At 38.8% G+C, this 15193-nt stretch overlaps 1 protein-coding gene across 22 annotated transcripts in view; it reads right to left on the bottom strand.

Moving 5' to 3' along the window:
* Positions 1-15193, bottom strand: part of caskin1 (CASK interacting protein 1) — a 102221-nt gene that overhangs the window by 4923 nt on the left and 82105 nt on the right. For 3 of the 22 annotated variants that reach the window (XM_079888453.1, XM_079888435.1, XM_079888451.1), the window contains exons 7-19: positions 10351-10459; positions 9680-9788; positions 9449-9543; positions 8277-8424; positions 6652-6882; positions 6344-6370; positions 4794-4898; positions 4194-4309; positions 3273-3372; positions 2720-3000; positions 1551-1661; positions 488-589; positions 3-141 (exon numbers count right to left, since the gene is read on the bottom strand). In XM_079888453.1, coding sequence (XP_079744579.1) covers positions 3-141; positions 488-589; positions 1551-1661; positions 2720-3000; positions 3273-3372; positions 4194-4309; positions 4794-4898; positions 6344-6370; positions 6652-6882; positions 8277-8424; positions 9449-9543; positions 9680-9788; positions 10351-10459 — 1673 coding nt within the window. The remainder of the gene's footprint in view (positions 1-2; positions 142-487; positions 590-1550; positions 1662-2719; positions 3001-3272; positions 3373-4193; positions 4310-4793; positions 4899-6343; positions 6371-6651; positions 6883-8276; positions 8425-9448; positions 9544-9679; positions 9789-10350; positions 10460-15193) is intronic. The other 19 variants (XM_079888456.1, XM_079888440.1, XM_079888436.1 and 16 more) reach the window with 15 other exon arrangements.

The raw sequence follows: 15193 nt of genomic DNA, 5'->3' as shown, positions 1-15193 counted from the left end.
ACCAAGTTTTGTAATGCCAATCTCCTGAAGGTCCTCCCATGTAATGTCAGTGATAAAGTCAATGTTCTCGTAGCCATTTTTGACTAAAATTTGGTGATATTGGCTCAACCCAATCATGGATAACCATTCTCCAAGATTCGCCTACAGATTAAATACAAATAAAGACAAATTACATCTGGATGCGTGTGTATGTTCAGGTATTCCTACGTTTTGGGGACAAAATAGTAATACCAGAAATGTTATATCTTTTGGGGACATTTTTTGGTCCCCATTAGGAAAACAGCTTTTAAATCATCCTAAACTATTTATTTTGAAAATGTTAAAATGCAGGACATTTTTTGTGAGGGTTGTGTTTAGGGTTAGGGTATCTATACAGATTGTACAGGTACTGTATAAAAATCATTACGTCTATGGAAAGTTCCCATAAAACATGGAAACCCAATGTTGTCTGTGTGTTTGTGTTTGTGTCTGCACTTGTTAAACTCACCGGTTTTTGGTCAGGCAGCCACTCATTAACACTGAGCTTATTTATCTCTGAGGTCATCTTCTTTCGATGTCCTGGTTTGGTTACTCCAATAGCTGTTAAATCCTGAAAATACATATAGGAGTCCCAGAAACCATCAGATCTGTAACCAAGCACGTTCAAGAACCCCAAGACCTTTGTACACACATACACACTAAACCAAGTGGCGCATATTCTATGAACATTACATTACATATACACAAAAAAGATGATAGAAGCTGATGAAAAAAATGGGAAAGGGAAAATAATAAAATAATACCAGGAGCAAGTGAGGAGCAAGTGAGGAAAAGAAGCCTTTTCAGAGTACCCCAAACATAATCATATAAACATATCCTAATTGAGCATGTCCATGGTGTTTCAACAAAATACCCCTGTTAATTCTGCTTTCAGCAATAATAATATGTAAATCTCATGAAGGCAGTGGTTTAATGTAATTTAGTATGGTAGACGAGTTTGCTTCCAGGAATTCTAATTGCTCGAATACTAATTTCAGTTTTAGTAACAATTTAGTTTAGTTCAATTTAGTAAAAGATTTGCACTCCATAATGAAAATTCATGAAATTACCTTTAATTGTAAAATATTTGCAAATGAAAAAAGCATTTGATTAAATGCTTTAATTTTAATTATATGCACATAAATACATAGCTCACAAGAGCATGTACATATGCTTAAGTTATTATGTGGGTCATCATGATACCAACATAACATAATAGGAAACACATTTGATAACCACAATGGCAACAATGTCTGGGGGGTTTTCTGGGTGAGATATTTCCATCCTTTGCCACGAGTCTCATAAAGCCTGTGTGAGCCATGCCCATGGCTTTATGTGCTTCAGTACAGACTCATTGCAAGCCATTTCACTTCAAAATCCAAGGAGAGTTTGTTGGTTGATTCGTTTTTATCTTCTGACTGCTTCTTTTCTGTGCTTTGGGTGGGTCTGTGAGTGTTACATTTAGGGAAGAGGGGAGTGACGTAAATAGTTTAGGGTGGTTTAAGGAGGTGGGGGGGGGGGACAACTCTTACCTCTGGGGTCATTCGGCTAATTGTAGGAATGTCATAGCCGGCGCTGATGAAGTTTGAAGCGTAGACCTGCAGCTGAAATTCACTCAGCCATTCGATAACAGCCTCTGAGCTCTAGAAGAGAAGATAGGTGGTAGTCTATCACTGTTTGGGTCCCGTGGCTGAAGGTGGACCAGACCCCAGGCCAACAAATGAGCCAATGACCAATGTCACAGCTTCACTAAACTTTATAAGTTCCTAAATAATTAAAAAGTCCACCCTACTTTTTTTGTATTAAATTGGACTTAATGCTCTTAGTCCAGTATTACTGCTCTTGCTCCAGGAACCTGCTCTGGCAACAGGGGACAAAGCTTTAGCAAATAAGGACTCTCCTTTCTGAACCAAAGAGTTCAGCTTTTAAAAAGTAGTGGTTCATACAGTTTCTGCTTTGAATGCCACTTTCCTGGATGTAGGAGGATGTACTGTAACTCTGTGTAGGGGAGGCAAAAAGGGAGTTGGGCAGCAGAGAAAATAGGGCTGTTTTGAACAGATGGCCCTTAGTCCACAAGTCCAGCATGGAGCAGCTCTACTCAGCAGCTCAAAAGTCCTGCTGGGAAAGATATGGCAGCCACATTTCTCTGTTATATGACTAAATGGTGGAATTTCTGATATCAGCTGAGTGTAAAAATGACATCAAAAACTGCGAGGGTCAGTTATGCATTACCAATTTGCAACATACAATCTCATTTAATGAGATAAAGGATAAATAATACCTATATTGTGTCATATTTTGTTGGTATTGTGTTAAAAAATAAAAATTGTCTAAAAAAATATCAGTGTAATAATCTCATTTTCCCTATAGCTATCCCTATAACTGTTCTTCATGTCTCAATATAGACAGACTAAATCTTGATCCTGCCTCAATTACCATATCACTCCACATTTAAATCACACGTCTACATTGTTGGGTACTCTCTGAAAAGAAATCAAAAGGTGAAAATTACTGAAAATAAGGCAAAAAATAATTTGGAATGGACTTTAAAATGTAGCAAAGAAAATGAAATGAATGATCAGAAAAGATCACAGTGAAAGGAATCGCTGTCAATATTAGACAGCAGTATCAGACAGAGCGGCTGATAGAAGCCTGAAGCTGAGGACAACGTGCAAGGAAGCCTGCGGAAAAGCCCACTCACCGTGTCCTGACGACAACCGAGAGCGCGTAATACCGATGAGGCCAGCTGTGAGAGGAAGTGCTGGGAAAGCATCCTGGATGTGCCAGTGCATCTATATGTATGTGTGTGTCTGAGAGAGTGTATGCTTGTTTGAGGAGAGGTAACAGGACAGTGTGTTTTGAGTAGGAGTCTCCTTACCTTCCCCTCAGGCAACGCCTCCCCTTTCCTCTGGGACACCGCCTCCCCATACGGCTGCTCATGGAGTGGACAGCTTGACAAACTCTGACTGCGTGAGGAAGATCCTAGAAGGACCATGAGATCATTCATACACATTGGAGCATTGCTATTACACAACCAATCCCTGTTATGTTTTTTGACTAACTACTCCTTTAGCCAATCAGATCTTTGTGATGCTCCCACCCACAGCAATTAGTGCAACCATCTGGCACAAAAAAGGAGCCAAGTCTCTAATTTGTTCAAAAAACAAAAAACATTTTGGATGGAGAGACTTCTTTGTGACAAGATACTCTCATATGAAATCTTTTCAGAAGAGTCATTTGAAATTCCCACTAACCCTTGTTGCTGGAAGCATGAGAAGGGTGTTCCAAAGACTTTGTCTGCTCCAGCAGGTGTTCTTTAGCTTTAGCAGACTGTGACAAAACCGTGGCCAGAAGCTACAGGATAAACAAAGCTCATCAGATCAAGAAATAACATACAAATATCAATGCAGACTATGCAAATTGGACCTCAAGTGCACCCCCTTATTGAAGAACAAAGCTTTGTGAGACCGAGTAACAGGTTCTTCTCTGACGTATTAAAGGTCCTGCTGGAAAATTCAGCTAAAACCATCTCCTCAAGGTAGCTGGTTAAAGCTGATTATTTATTGTTCAGGTCCAAGCTGATTTAGGTGGACTGCCAGCTAATGGGGTTAAGGTCGACCTCATGAACCATCTTGGTCAACCTGGTTGGGGCTGGTAGATTTGTTTGTTGGGAGGTCTTTTAAGGTGATTAGATGGTCCAAGCAGGTTTAGTTGGACTGCTAGCTTGTAAGGGTCAAGGTCGACCTTGTAAATCATCTTGATCCACCTTATTTGGTCTGGAAGACTAGATGGTAGCTGGTTTTAAATGTTTTCTAGCTGGAGCTGAAGCTCATTATTTATGTTTTTGTAATCCATTCAAGATGGTTCAGGTGGACTACCAGGAACTGGGCTCAAGGTTGGCCTTGTAGATCATCTTGGGCTGGTTAGGGCTTGTAGATGACCTTGGCTGAGCTGGTAAAATTCCAAAACACAACTAAACTTGACAAGGCTGTTCATCTTAGGATGTTATGACCTGTTTTTTTTCCAGAGATTGTAATAAATCTAGTAATACTGGCAATAGATGAGAGGCCTTTAAAATGAATGACAAACAACAAATAACAAAATGAACAAATTCTTTCAGGTATCTTCTCAAACCACATTTGAAGTTGAGTCACTTTGCATGTCAGATAGCTCACCTTAACTCCCTCCGCCTGAGCGTGAAGGATATTGCTGCTGCCTGCGCTTTGTCCACTACCAGAGGATCGGGCACTGGCCACACTCCCTGAACTGCCCACACTGCTGCGGTCTCCACCTGGAACAACAAGCCCCCAGCAAACACATACACAAACACAGTCAGCCCCATTGGACCATACCATCACGTTTGCTCCAATCACACCACTATGAACTCCCCCTCTGCAATGCACTGATCTGATACACGGGATGACAGAGACTTACATAACAATGGTGAAAGACCAGGTGATTGATGGACACAAGACATGTTAGCATAGTCACTAATACAAACACACTCAAGCCCACACTGCATTCATTGAAAATGCAGTTTGCCACAGGGCTACAGACACATCTGTGGATTGTCTCTACGTGTGCTCTTGAGGGAACGATTCCACGGATGTTACTGTAACAGAGCGAATGAGAGCCTTTCGATGCGCCTACACGCCTGCAACTGAGGAGGTTTCTGAGGTCAGGCGTACAGCAGCTGCACCAGGAGCGTGGCAAAGTAGGAGGAGTCATGAGAGAAGAGGAAGAGGAGGACGAGGAAGGGGCAGTCCTGCTGTTACCTGCCACAGGCTTGCGCAGCACCCAGATCTCTTCGCTGCTGCCGCCCTGGGGACCACCGGCTGGGGTGGGTGAGCCATGTGGACTGGAGTCTGAGCCGCGAGAACCTTTAACACAGAAACCACCATTAACTGCGCCCTGGCTTGGCCACCTGCCCGGGATCAGAGGTTTTCTGGACAGGTCAGGCAAGAGGAAATCTTAACTATACTGTATGTATGTGCTTTAGCAGTCTGTTTGACCACAAACCTCATTCTCTCTCTTTCAAACACACACACACAAGGCAATCACGCATATATATATACTGTATATCTAACACAAATATATATGAACATTTATATACAGAGGTACATGAAATATATAAGAAGAAACATGTACTGTATATATGTGTATATACATATATATATGCCTTGATTTACACATACACATAGGTAAAACATATATAATATATACAGAGATATATGATTATATATGTAAATAGGTTTAACAATAAGAGGAGTTGCAGTGCATTACAGGAGCATAGTTCATTAGGGACTCCAAAGACATCAAACCACAAGTGTACGTAAATGTGTTTAAATACAAATAAATGCAATAACATCTTATGGCAATGGTCTCTAATCACTGAAGAGAGACAGTCTCACCAGACTATTATGTTGTTAAAGGAATAATTCACCTAATCTGCCATAATTTTTTCAGCCCCCTGTTGTTACAAAACTGTGTGATTTTCTTTTGTGAACACAAAATAAGATATTTTTCTAAAACTGTTTTTGTCCATACAATGAACGAGTTGTTTTGGACTCCACTGACTTTCATTTTTTTCTACTTACATATTTTTTTAATGTTCCACAGAAGAAAAAACTGGAACAACATAATGGTGAGAAAATTATGACAGAATTTTAACTGTCCCTTTATGTTTGTTTTACGATTCCCTGGCCCAGACAGAATGTGCAGATTTGTTTTGCTGTTTTTAAGAGAAAATCAGCATAATTCTTCAGAATGGATTTCAACATTTTACAGGAAGTGAGCAGGAAATAAAATAGATTAGTCAAAATATTTTGCCATGTCCACCATTCAAATTCTGCTGGGCACAGATTCCATGTGGGCCTGATTATTACTGATCATTTACAACTAAAACAGACATATTTATATTACAATTTACGGTAATCCAGAGAACATAAGAATATCTCCGTGCTCCGTACCAATATCAAAGTTTGGTTTGATACACATCACTGAAAGGATCAGAGTTAGTATGAATGGACAGATCAGTAGAGTTGAGACGAAGGAGAGTTGAAACAGACAGATGTTCAGTGACAGACAAATGGCTGTGCAGAGATGCAGGTATGGAGGGGTGAGAGGCTGGCTGCGCATTCCCTATTGGTCACGTGTACGAGTGAATGGTTGAAAGGGGCAGTGGAGCGAATCCAAAGTGTGGTCATCACAGAGAGGGAAAATATAGCACCAAGATCAGGGAAAATTTAGGGGTAAAAGAGGAGAGATAACAGCTTCAACAAAGAGAGGCCCATGAACCTCTTTTGTGCTGGTTAAAAGAACTTACTAGCCAAATCTTGATCATTCTTGGCCTCTAAAAAAAAATCAACAACCAAAATAATGTCAGAAAATAAAATTAAATGTGTTTAATTTTAAATTAAATGTAAAGCTCAGAAATAATAATTTTCAGGAAAATAATTTCAGAAAACTTTAAGGAATTAGTGGAACTAATTGATCATTGTTTGTATTCAGACTATTTAAATGAAAAATACTGTAATTTAACACATTCCTTAAAGCTTTGTGAATAATAATAACAACAATAATAATAATAAATAATAATAATAATACAGTGGAGACAGATTAGGGGATCTGTACCTTGTCCACTGTGCGGCTCTCCTGAGGTGTTTGGGGACCTGTTATAGCCAAAGGAAGTGAAAAGTGGCAGATGGGAATGTGGTGGCGGAGGTGGAGGAGGCGGCAGGATATGAATCTCATGATACGAGTCCCCATTCACCATGGCAACGGCGGGCGACACGGGGCCGCACACCGGCGCACAGAGTTGTATCTTTTGATACTGTTGGGTACAAGTGACTGTACTCCATGAACCTAGATACGACAACACAGCAACCACCACCACCACAACAAACAAAACAATTACACATAAGAGAGGGAAAGCAAATTAACCCAACACAAAAATCACAACCAATCACAAAATTCAAAACGGAAAAACAATAAAAGACAAATTAAAAGGAAGAAAACGCTTGTTTTTCACTTCGAGCTGTTTAGTGTGAGAATGGAGTGAAATGGCTATAACTATTTCTTCAAGGATGAATGATATTTTTATAATATACATATATTTGAAATAGAGTTGATGTGTGGAAATGCAAGGTTAGTGAAATGAAATGAGCTGGTGCTTGTAGTAAAACACAAATACTTGTCTCTGTAAGTGCCTGAGGAGAAATACTGTAGAGCTACCCTCTCAAATGAGAAGTTTAGTAAGCGTGACTCTTTTCAGTCAGTCTGTGTGTGGGAGGGTGGGTGTGCGAGTGTGTAATTTGACCATTTATGTTTGCTACTGTATGAGCACAGCAGGGCTTGTTTGAGATAGTTGTCCTCCTTCACTAATTACATTCATATCAACAATGTTTTTTATTTTCATAAAAACTGCAATTTCAGTAAAAATGGCACTAAAAGAAAGGAGTTCTAAAAGGCGCACAAAAATGTGGATGGAGACCGAGCAGCAGATGCAGAGACACAGACATGGATACTTAGTGAAGCATGAGACACAATGAACACACAGATTAGACCCCTGCTGAGATATCAACCGGACATAAACCCATTGAATGGAAAGAGCGCACTGGATGGATCATATGCATCTGGATGAGTGCACAAAAGAGTGTTCTGTTGCCCAATGATTCTTCCAATGAGTGACAATCTAAATATCTATTTAATATCAGGTGTCTCGTCTCGTCTCGTCTCTTCTCCTCTCTTCTCTCATCCGTTCTCCAGCACGGATGAAGAGGTACTTATTGGCCAATGTGAACTAAGATCTAGATGTCCCCCACACTAATATTTATCTGGTGACACTGTATGTTCCATCAATGAAAAAATAACAGTGAAAAAAAATGGACTGTTATTTGCTATATAGTGAGCGCAACACTGACCAATGTTTGAGTGTCGAAGTAAGTGGGTAAGAGTTTTGTGAAAATCCAACACAGATCTGCTGTTCTGTCAATCGATGGATGGAGGCAAGGCCACTATTTTTAAGGTACTATTAATGACCAGCTTTTTTTTCCCTGACAGCATGAACTACAACATTACGAGATGAGAAAAGAGCTCTACATTTGCCCTGTTTTTGTTGCCACAAAAGCAGATGGCCCTGTCTGGCTCTCAATCCAGTGCACATGAGCATCATGAACAGCTGGCTGTAAACAGAATCAGGGTCATGCGAGTTCAGCAGCATCACTTATGCATCTGTGAGTGTGAGAGGCAGCACTGACCCGCCCGTTGTCGTCTCTTACCCACAGCCCCAGGCCTCTTACTGATCACCTCCACTATGCTGGAGGGGAAGTAGCCCACTCTGTCATTCCCTGTGCGGTTATCATGGATGCAGCCCTTCCACCTCCCATCTGAATGTTGCTCCAGAACCTACAGAGTAATGAATCATAATCATCCATCATCTATAATGGCAATATGCATTGTCTGGGCACTTTTAATACTTTGTAATGTCAAAATTAAATGAATTCATTTAAAGTCTTATGTTTATGAGGCGGCATTAACCAGTGGCAGAAATTATTATATAATGTAAATTATTTTTATTTTATACACTATACCGTTCAAAAGTTTGAAGTCGGTAAGATGTTTTTGAAAGAAGTCTCTTATTCTCACCAAGGCTGCATTTCTTTAATCAAAGACACAGTAAAAGTAATATTGTAAAATATGATTACAATGTAAAATAACTGATTTGACTTTGAATTTCCATTAAAATTTCTACTAAAATAGAAATCTCTTTTTATCAATTTAATGTGTCCATGCTGAATAAAAGTTTGAATTTCTTTAAAATAATTTTAGTAGTGTATATATCATGTATATGGCAATATTTGGAATTGTTTTTCAATTTATTTATTTATTTTATGTTTTATCTTTGTGAGGGCATTTTTCAAACCATATAAAAACTTAACTAAACAAGCCTAGAATAAAACGATAGTATGTCGATAAATGATAGTATAGGTAAGACATTTAAATATTTGGGGCAGTTCTGTGATTTCTGTGACTTCAAAACTTTGTGCTGAACCCTGGATAATTTCTGAGGTAAAGGAAATTAGATCATTCCAAATATACTGTATATAGAGCAAAAAAAATATATATTTTCTCTGGGAAGGAGCTGATGTGTGTCTAAATTATTTTTGACGGTCTGAGGAAAAACACAGGCAACAGTGCCCTCTGTTGAGAAATTCTGAAAGTACACTGAACTAACTACTATGATTACAAAGGATTAATGTAGAATTTATAATGTAAACCAAAATTAAAACAAACATTGTGAATTTTTAAAATAGTCAGCATATTTAACACTGTTTGAAATGTATATAATACATGAGAGTAAAACAAACTGTTTAAATGAACTGTTTTCAAAGGTTCTGAATTGATTTAGAGCAAGTCTTATGAAAATTACCGTGATAACGTCTCCAGCCTTTATGTTGAGGCTTGTCAGGTCGTAATTGTTGCAGTAGTCCTTCAGGGCCCTGACCTGCAAGGCTGCTGAGGCATCTGCACAGAGATAAGTAGACATAAAACTGCATAATCTACTACACATCACTAATAAACATATATACATGAATATATGTGATGTATATTAAAAAATGTCAAAAAATTCTTCGGTTTTATTGCCATCCCATTTTCTTACCTCGTAGCATCTGCTTGATTTCCCGGCTGGCCTGTGTAGCAGTGAACTGATAGACGATATCCAGCGCTGTCTGGCTGAATGTGTTTCTCACTGCTGCATTGATGCCACTCTGTAGGGAGAAGGTTAAAGCAATATTAGATAATGCTTGGGATCCAATTGACTAACATGGTAGAAATGTTTCTCAATGTTCATAAAAGTTTGATCTTTTTACTTACCATTTAGATAAGAGGGTATATAGACTGAAAACTCTAGCCACTTCTAAACAATTCACTATTCAAAGTAATTCAATGTATAGTGTTGGGGGGATAGGGCAGTGGATATCCAACCTTTTCAGGTGGTGGACTAGTTTAAAAAAAATAGACCACCTAACAGGCCAAATCTGCAGGAAACCACCATATCATACAAACGAACTAGAAAAGACTAAATAAGTGGACTGTTCACTAGCGGAGTTGGATTAAGACTATTATGTAACTGAGGTATAACAGTCAGGTATACTATTAATACTTTATTACAAATCAATGTTATCACAAACAGTGTGGGTAAATCCATCAGTAAATTAACATTGGTGCTTACTGACAACTATAAATTAGTGATGTTATTTTATTAGGCTGCTATTGTGCACTAAATTCCCTTCAGGGATCAATAAAGTTGCTCTATCTCTTTCTACTTACATCCAGCAGGAGGCGCACTACGTCAGTCTTCCCACACAGTGCGGCCTCGTGGAGGGCAGTGCCCGCTTTGGTCTGCCTGTTGATATCGATGCCCGCCTGGATCAGCAGTCTATTGAGAGTGGATCAAATTAGTAACTAGTCTGACACAACCACTGAAAACCACTGTGATCAAACCGCACACATCCGAGAACAGAATTCATGCCTAGATTTTCATTTTAAGCTTGTTATTATTGTCCTCATGTTGCCAGCACTTATGTTAGGGATAATATAAAGTCATTACAGACATCAGTGATCATCTTCCTGATGAGGCTTATTATGCAATCATAACCAGCTGGCTGTACTGTACATTAGCCTGCTTATACAGCTACTTACAAGATAAATAAATAGTCATGAATTAGTTATTAAAACGTTATTTTACGCAGTTCTTACATGATATTATTATGAAAGAAAAAGAAACCACAGAGTAATAAGAGAGGCAGTGTATGAGATTGGTTGCTGAGCAGAATATACAGTTTAGTTATTATTATATAAAATATTTGACAGCAGAATGCCACCTTTGACCAATCAATTATTCCAGAGAGCCATGTAATTATATTAAACTTGTAAGCACTGCAAATTGCTCCCCCCAAAAAAACAAATCAGCCTCCTGAAGACTGAAGAACCTCTATTAAATAGAGCATGACCTTCTGACACTAGAGTAAATTAAATTACGACAGGTGGCCTGAGTCATGGCTTCAGAGAGGAGGATGGGAAACAGGGTGAGAGCAGAGAACTTGGCCCTGGCCCGGTGTCAGACACCTGCCCTATAATTAGCTATCAAAATGACCCTTTTTAGCCGCATAATGCCCTCTCGTGCTCGAACCCTCTTGGAAAACACAGGAGATTAAAAAGCATATTGACTGGCTGGGTGAGCACACATTGGTCTGACTGTGTGCTGAGACATCCATCACTTAGCATGGGCCCACACTGGAAACCATAGTTTCTGCTAGTGGGCAAATGGCCACACATTTAATTAAAGGTATGAGAGCGTTAACACAGGTACATGACATTAAGTTTAGGAGACAGCGTTTTAATATGAAGGTAACGGCTTTGGTTAGAGGTGCCATGATCCATTTCTTTCACAGATATGAACAACAAATGAAGCCAGCTTTCATATTTTCCCTCACTACATCCATCTGTTTAGGGTCGGCCAATGCGTACGGCCTCTAGGGCTACTGGATTAATGATGTAATTAACAGCCTTGCGATAGCCCACACTGTTGCTGTAACCTGCACATTCACATGGCCTATAATTAGCTCCAGGCTGATCAGAGCTGGACTCGTGCTGGATTGGTGAGAGAGGGAGGTGTGGGTGCTGTGTGGGCACAATGTGTGGCACTGCAACACTTACAATTCAGGCAGGCTAATTAATGATGAGTGTCAATGCGCAGTGATAGACCTGACCATCACATGGAGATGTTCCTTTATGATACACTGACCAAGTCGAATAGCTTGTCAATTCATAGTTTGTTTGTTACTTACCCCAAACTTTTGAATGGAAGTGTATCACAGTTTCCACAAAAATATTAAGCAGCACAACACTGATAATAATAATAATAAATGCTTCTTGAGCAGCAAATCATCATATTAGAATGAATTCTGAAGAATCATGTGACACTGAAGACACTGAATTTAACTCGAGCGCTGCATTTGTAGAACGCGGTATCATGCGCGAGATGCTGCAAAAGACGCGAGACCCGAGCGCAACGGTTAAAGACATCCGTCTAGCGAGTTTACATTGAAAAACAATGGAAAAGTAGAGCAGTGGAATGGTAAATTGCGTTCTGTGAGAGTTCATAGCCCCTATATGAAATCTAAAAGCCTCTTCTAAATGAAATGATTACATTTCATGCACTTCATTTTGATTTGATTTAGATTTTCAATGTAACTACACTTTTAGTCATTTTTCTTGTTTTGTAATTTTTATTATTATTTTTATATATGTGCATTAATTTTTTATACGTTTATTTCAGTTTTTTTTTATTTATTTTTTTTATATCAAGTTAAATTAAAATGAGAAATGATGCCATGGCAAATACATACACATACATGTGTCATTCAAGTGACCAAAAATTGGCAAGCACTCTCTATGGGTCTCTAAGGTAAAAAAAAAAAAAAAAAAAGGAAAAGAAAACACCCCTGCACTAGAATATACAATGACAAACAGTCACATGCTGACATCTGTATTGACACAGAGTACTGATCCTTATTGACAACTGCACTGATTTTACAATTAAAAGCAGTTTAATTTTAGATACCCACTGGAAAAAAAAGGAAAAGTAACACTAAAATTTGTTTAATAAAAATCAATCATACTGTATATGGAACATTTGGGTATATGATGCATTGTGATAATGTGTTAGTCCGACTGTTGTCCAACAAAATGTCTGACGTGCAGTGTTGATCAGAGGTGTTCTGCGCTGTCCTGCCTTTGTACAAAGCGCAGAACACCTCTGATCGTCCTCTCATCTCTGTCTGATCATGGAGGAGGTCTGGCTGTCACAATGATGGATGGCAGTGTGTTGTATTAGGGAGTGGATGGGGCCTGGCACACCCTTAGGAATACAGCTGGCTACGTGCACCCTCAACCATGCTCATGTTCCCAGTGGAAAGAAGGAAAGATGCCCTTCATCACAAGCAGGTGCAGCTGGTTGTGCACAGATATGCTGAGGACACCACTTGTCCAGTTTCTAACTCACTTTGGCTTGTATGTCGATAACACGAAATGCATGGCTGAGCCGAGATCTGGAGCAATGGATTTCTCATTCAATGTAAATAGTTGCATGAGGACCTTTGGGCATTTATATGATAATGCAGGGGGAAGTCACATGATAATTGACTTATAGCTCATCAAAGAGTTTCTCTAATTAGCTTTCTGAGCTCCAGGCCAGTTCTGATAATGCTCAGATCTCATAACACACGCTCACAAAGATCAACGGCGTGAAAATGAATTGTGAGATAAAACATGAAGTTGTGTTTTTTTTAAATACTCAGTAAAGCAGTGGCTAAAATAAAATAATTTTATATAAAATATATATTTCAGACAATATGTAATTATGTATTTCATAACTCTGGTGTAGTGTTTATTACAGCCTATTACACTTTTACACTCAAGGGCCATCAATGGAACAATATTTTTTTTTGCCCCCAGAATAGTGTAGTTCAGAGTATGGCCAACTGGACCCCTTCGTCCAAACAATGGCTTGGGGAATTACTGGTTTTACAATTCCGTTGGTGCAGAAATGGCTTTGTTGAACATGATGGATGTTGCATTACATGTTGACTGACTGTTAAGCGGCAGTAAATCCAGCGCTTCTGACCTGCACACGCTGCTTGCATCATCTTCACATGCTAATTTTTTGCTCATTAGCATCAGTGTCTGTTTGCACTCGCACTTCATCAAGCACATGGATCCATTAACACTCAAACACACACAGTGTGTCCCAGCGTCACATCACACCAATGGATCATGAAGTCAACTTCCATTAATATAATGCAGGCTTTTCCCTCCCCCATCTACTTTTCCATCCCAGAGCTCCAGTACATGTTACAATGTTTTGATTGTGTTTATGACCAAAACAACTTTCTTAGCTCTTAAAATGAAAAGTGCTGGTTCAGATAAAATGCAGAGTGATTCAAAGGACAATACAAATGATCTTTTTTAAATCAGTATTTTTGTCTTGCTTTCCTTAACAAGATAAATTTACATGTGATGCAAAATTGCATAAAAATAGGACAGTTCATTTATTAAAAACCTTTGTTGCGATTCATCTCAACATTTAAGCAAATAACACTGCAATCAACAATATAATCCAAGCACATTTTTGCATTCCACTGCGCTGATTTTCCAATGTTTTTCAGCATAAAGTACATACACCAGGCAGACATATTTGATCATTCTGATCTTGTCTTTTGCAGCATCTCGTGGATGATATGCGTTCTAAAAACGTGGCGTTCAAGTTAAAGAACAACCTTTCAAAAAACGTACCTTACTTTTCTTTCATTCCACTGCCCTGCGTCATACAGTTTTAAACTCAAAAACACATGAGAAAGGCCCCTAAGTGCATTTACATGAATTAAAAAATTTACACCATTTTAAAAGTTCAATTTCAGTCTAAAGCAATAAATCATCTTTTTAAAATTTCATGCAAAAGCTTTAGTCTTACTGAAGTCTAGCTCATGTCGCTCAAACAGCAGAGGCGCTAGCAATGCCAAGGTCATGGCGTTGAACTGAAAAGAACTGAAAAAATGTATAGTTTGAATGCAATCCAAGTTGCTTTGTATAAAAGCATGTAAATGTAACCAGTCTGGTTACATGCAGGCTTTATCAACTGGCCTTGCAGTTGTGTGCACACTCTGAAAGACATAGTGGCATGCAACATGTTTTTAATCCTTTCAAAATTCAGTTAAGTATTATGATATGTAGGCTTGACAGATGAAGACTGTAGCTCGACTATATAAAAACCTGCTTCACCTTGATTGTGACAGCATATTTAAACACTTATTGAGGACGTAAACAGTCGCCTGCCTTATAATAAAACAAATATAAACATGTGAATTCATAAACATTACATAATTTTGCTTTTCTCTTCACAATGATAAATGATTCAAGTGTTATTTCTTAATTTCACTCAAACTTTCCTGTCTCATCCCAGAACTGCTGCAGGTTTTAATCAATACACACAATCTCTGAAATTTAAAGCCTCCTTCTGGGTGTTGAAGAGAATCTGGATCGTTTCTTACGCCGTGCTGCTGTGGGCTGTAAAATTTCCTTTCACACAAACAACAGGTTTACAGATGCGTTA

Source organism: Squalius cephalus (genome assembly GCF_949319135.1).
Source record: "Squalius cephalus genome assembly, chromosome: 1".
Taxonomy (NCBI): domain Eukaryota; kingdom Metazoa; phylum Chordata; class Actinopteri; order Cypriniformes; family Leuciscidae; genus Squalius; species Squalius cephalus.
The sequence above is the reverse complement of the archived record's forward strand: the minus strand, read 5'-3'. Positions and strand labels throughout refer to the sequence as shown.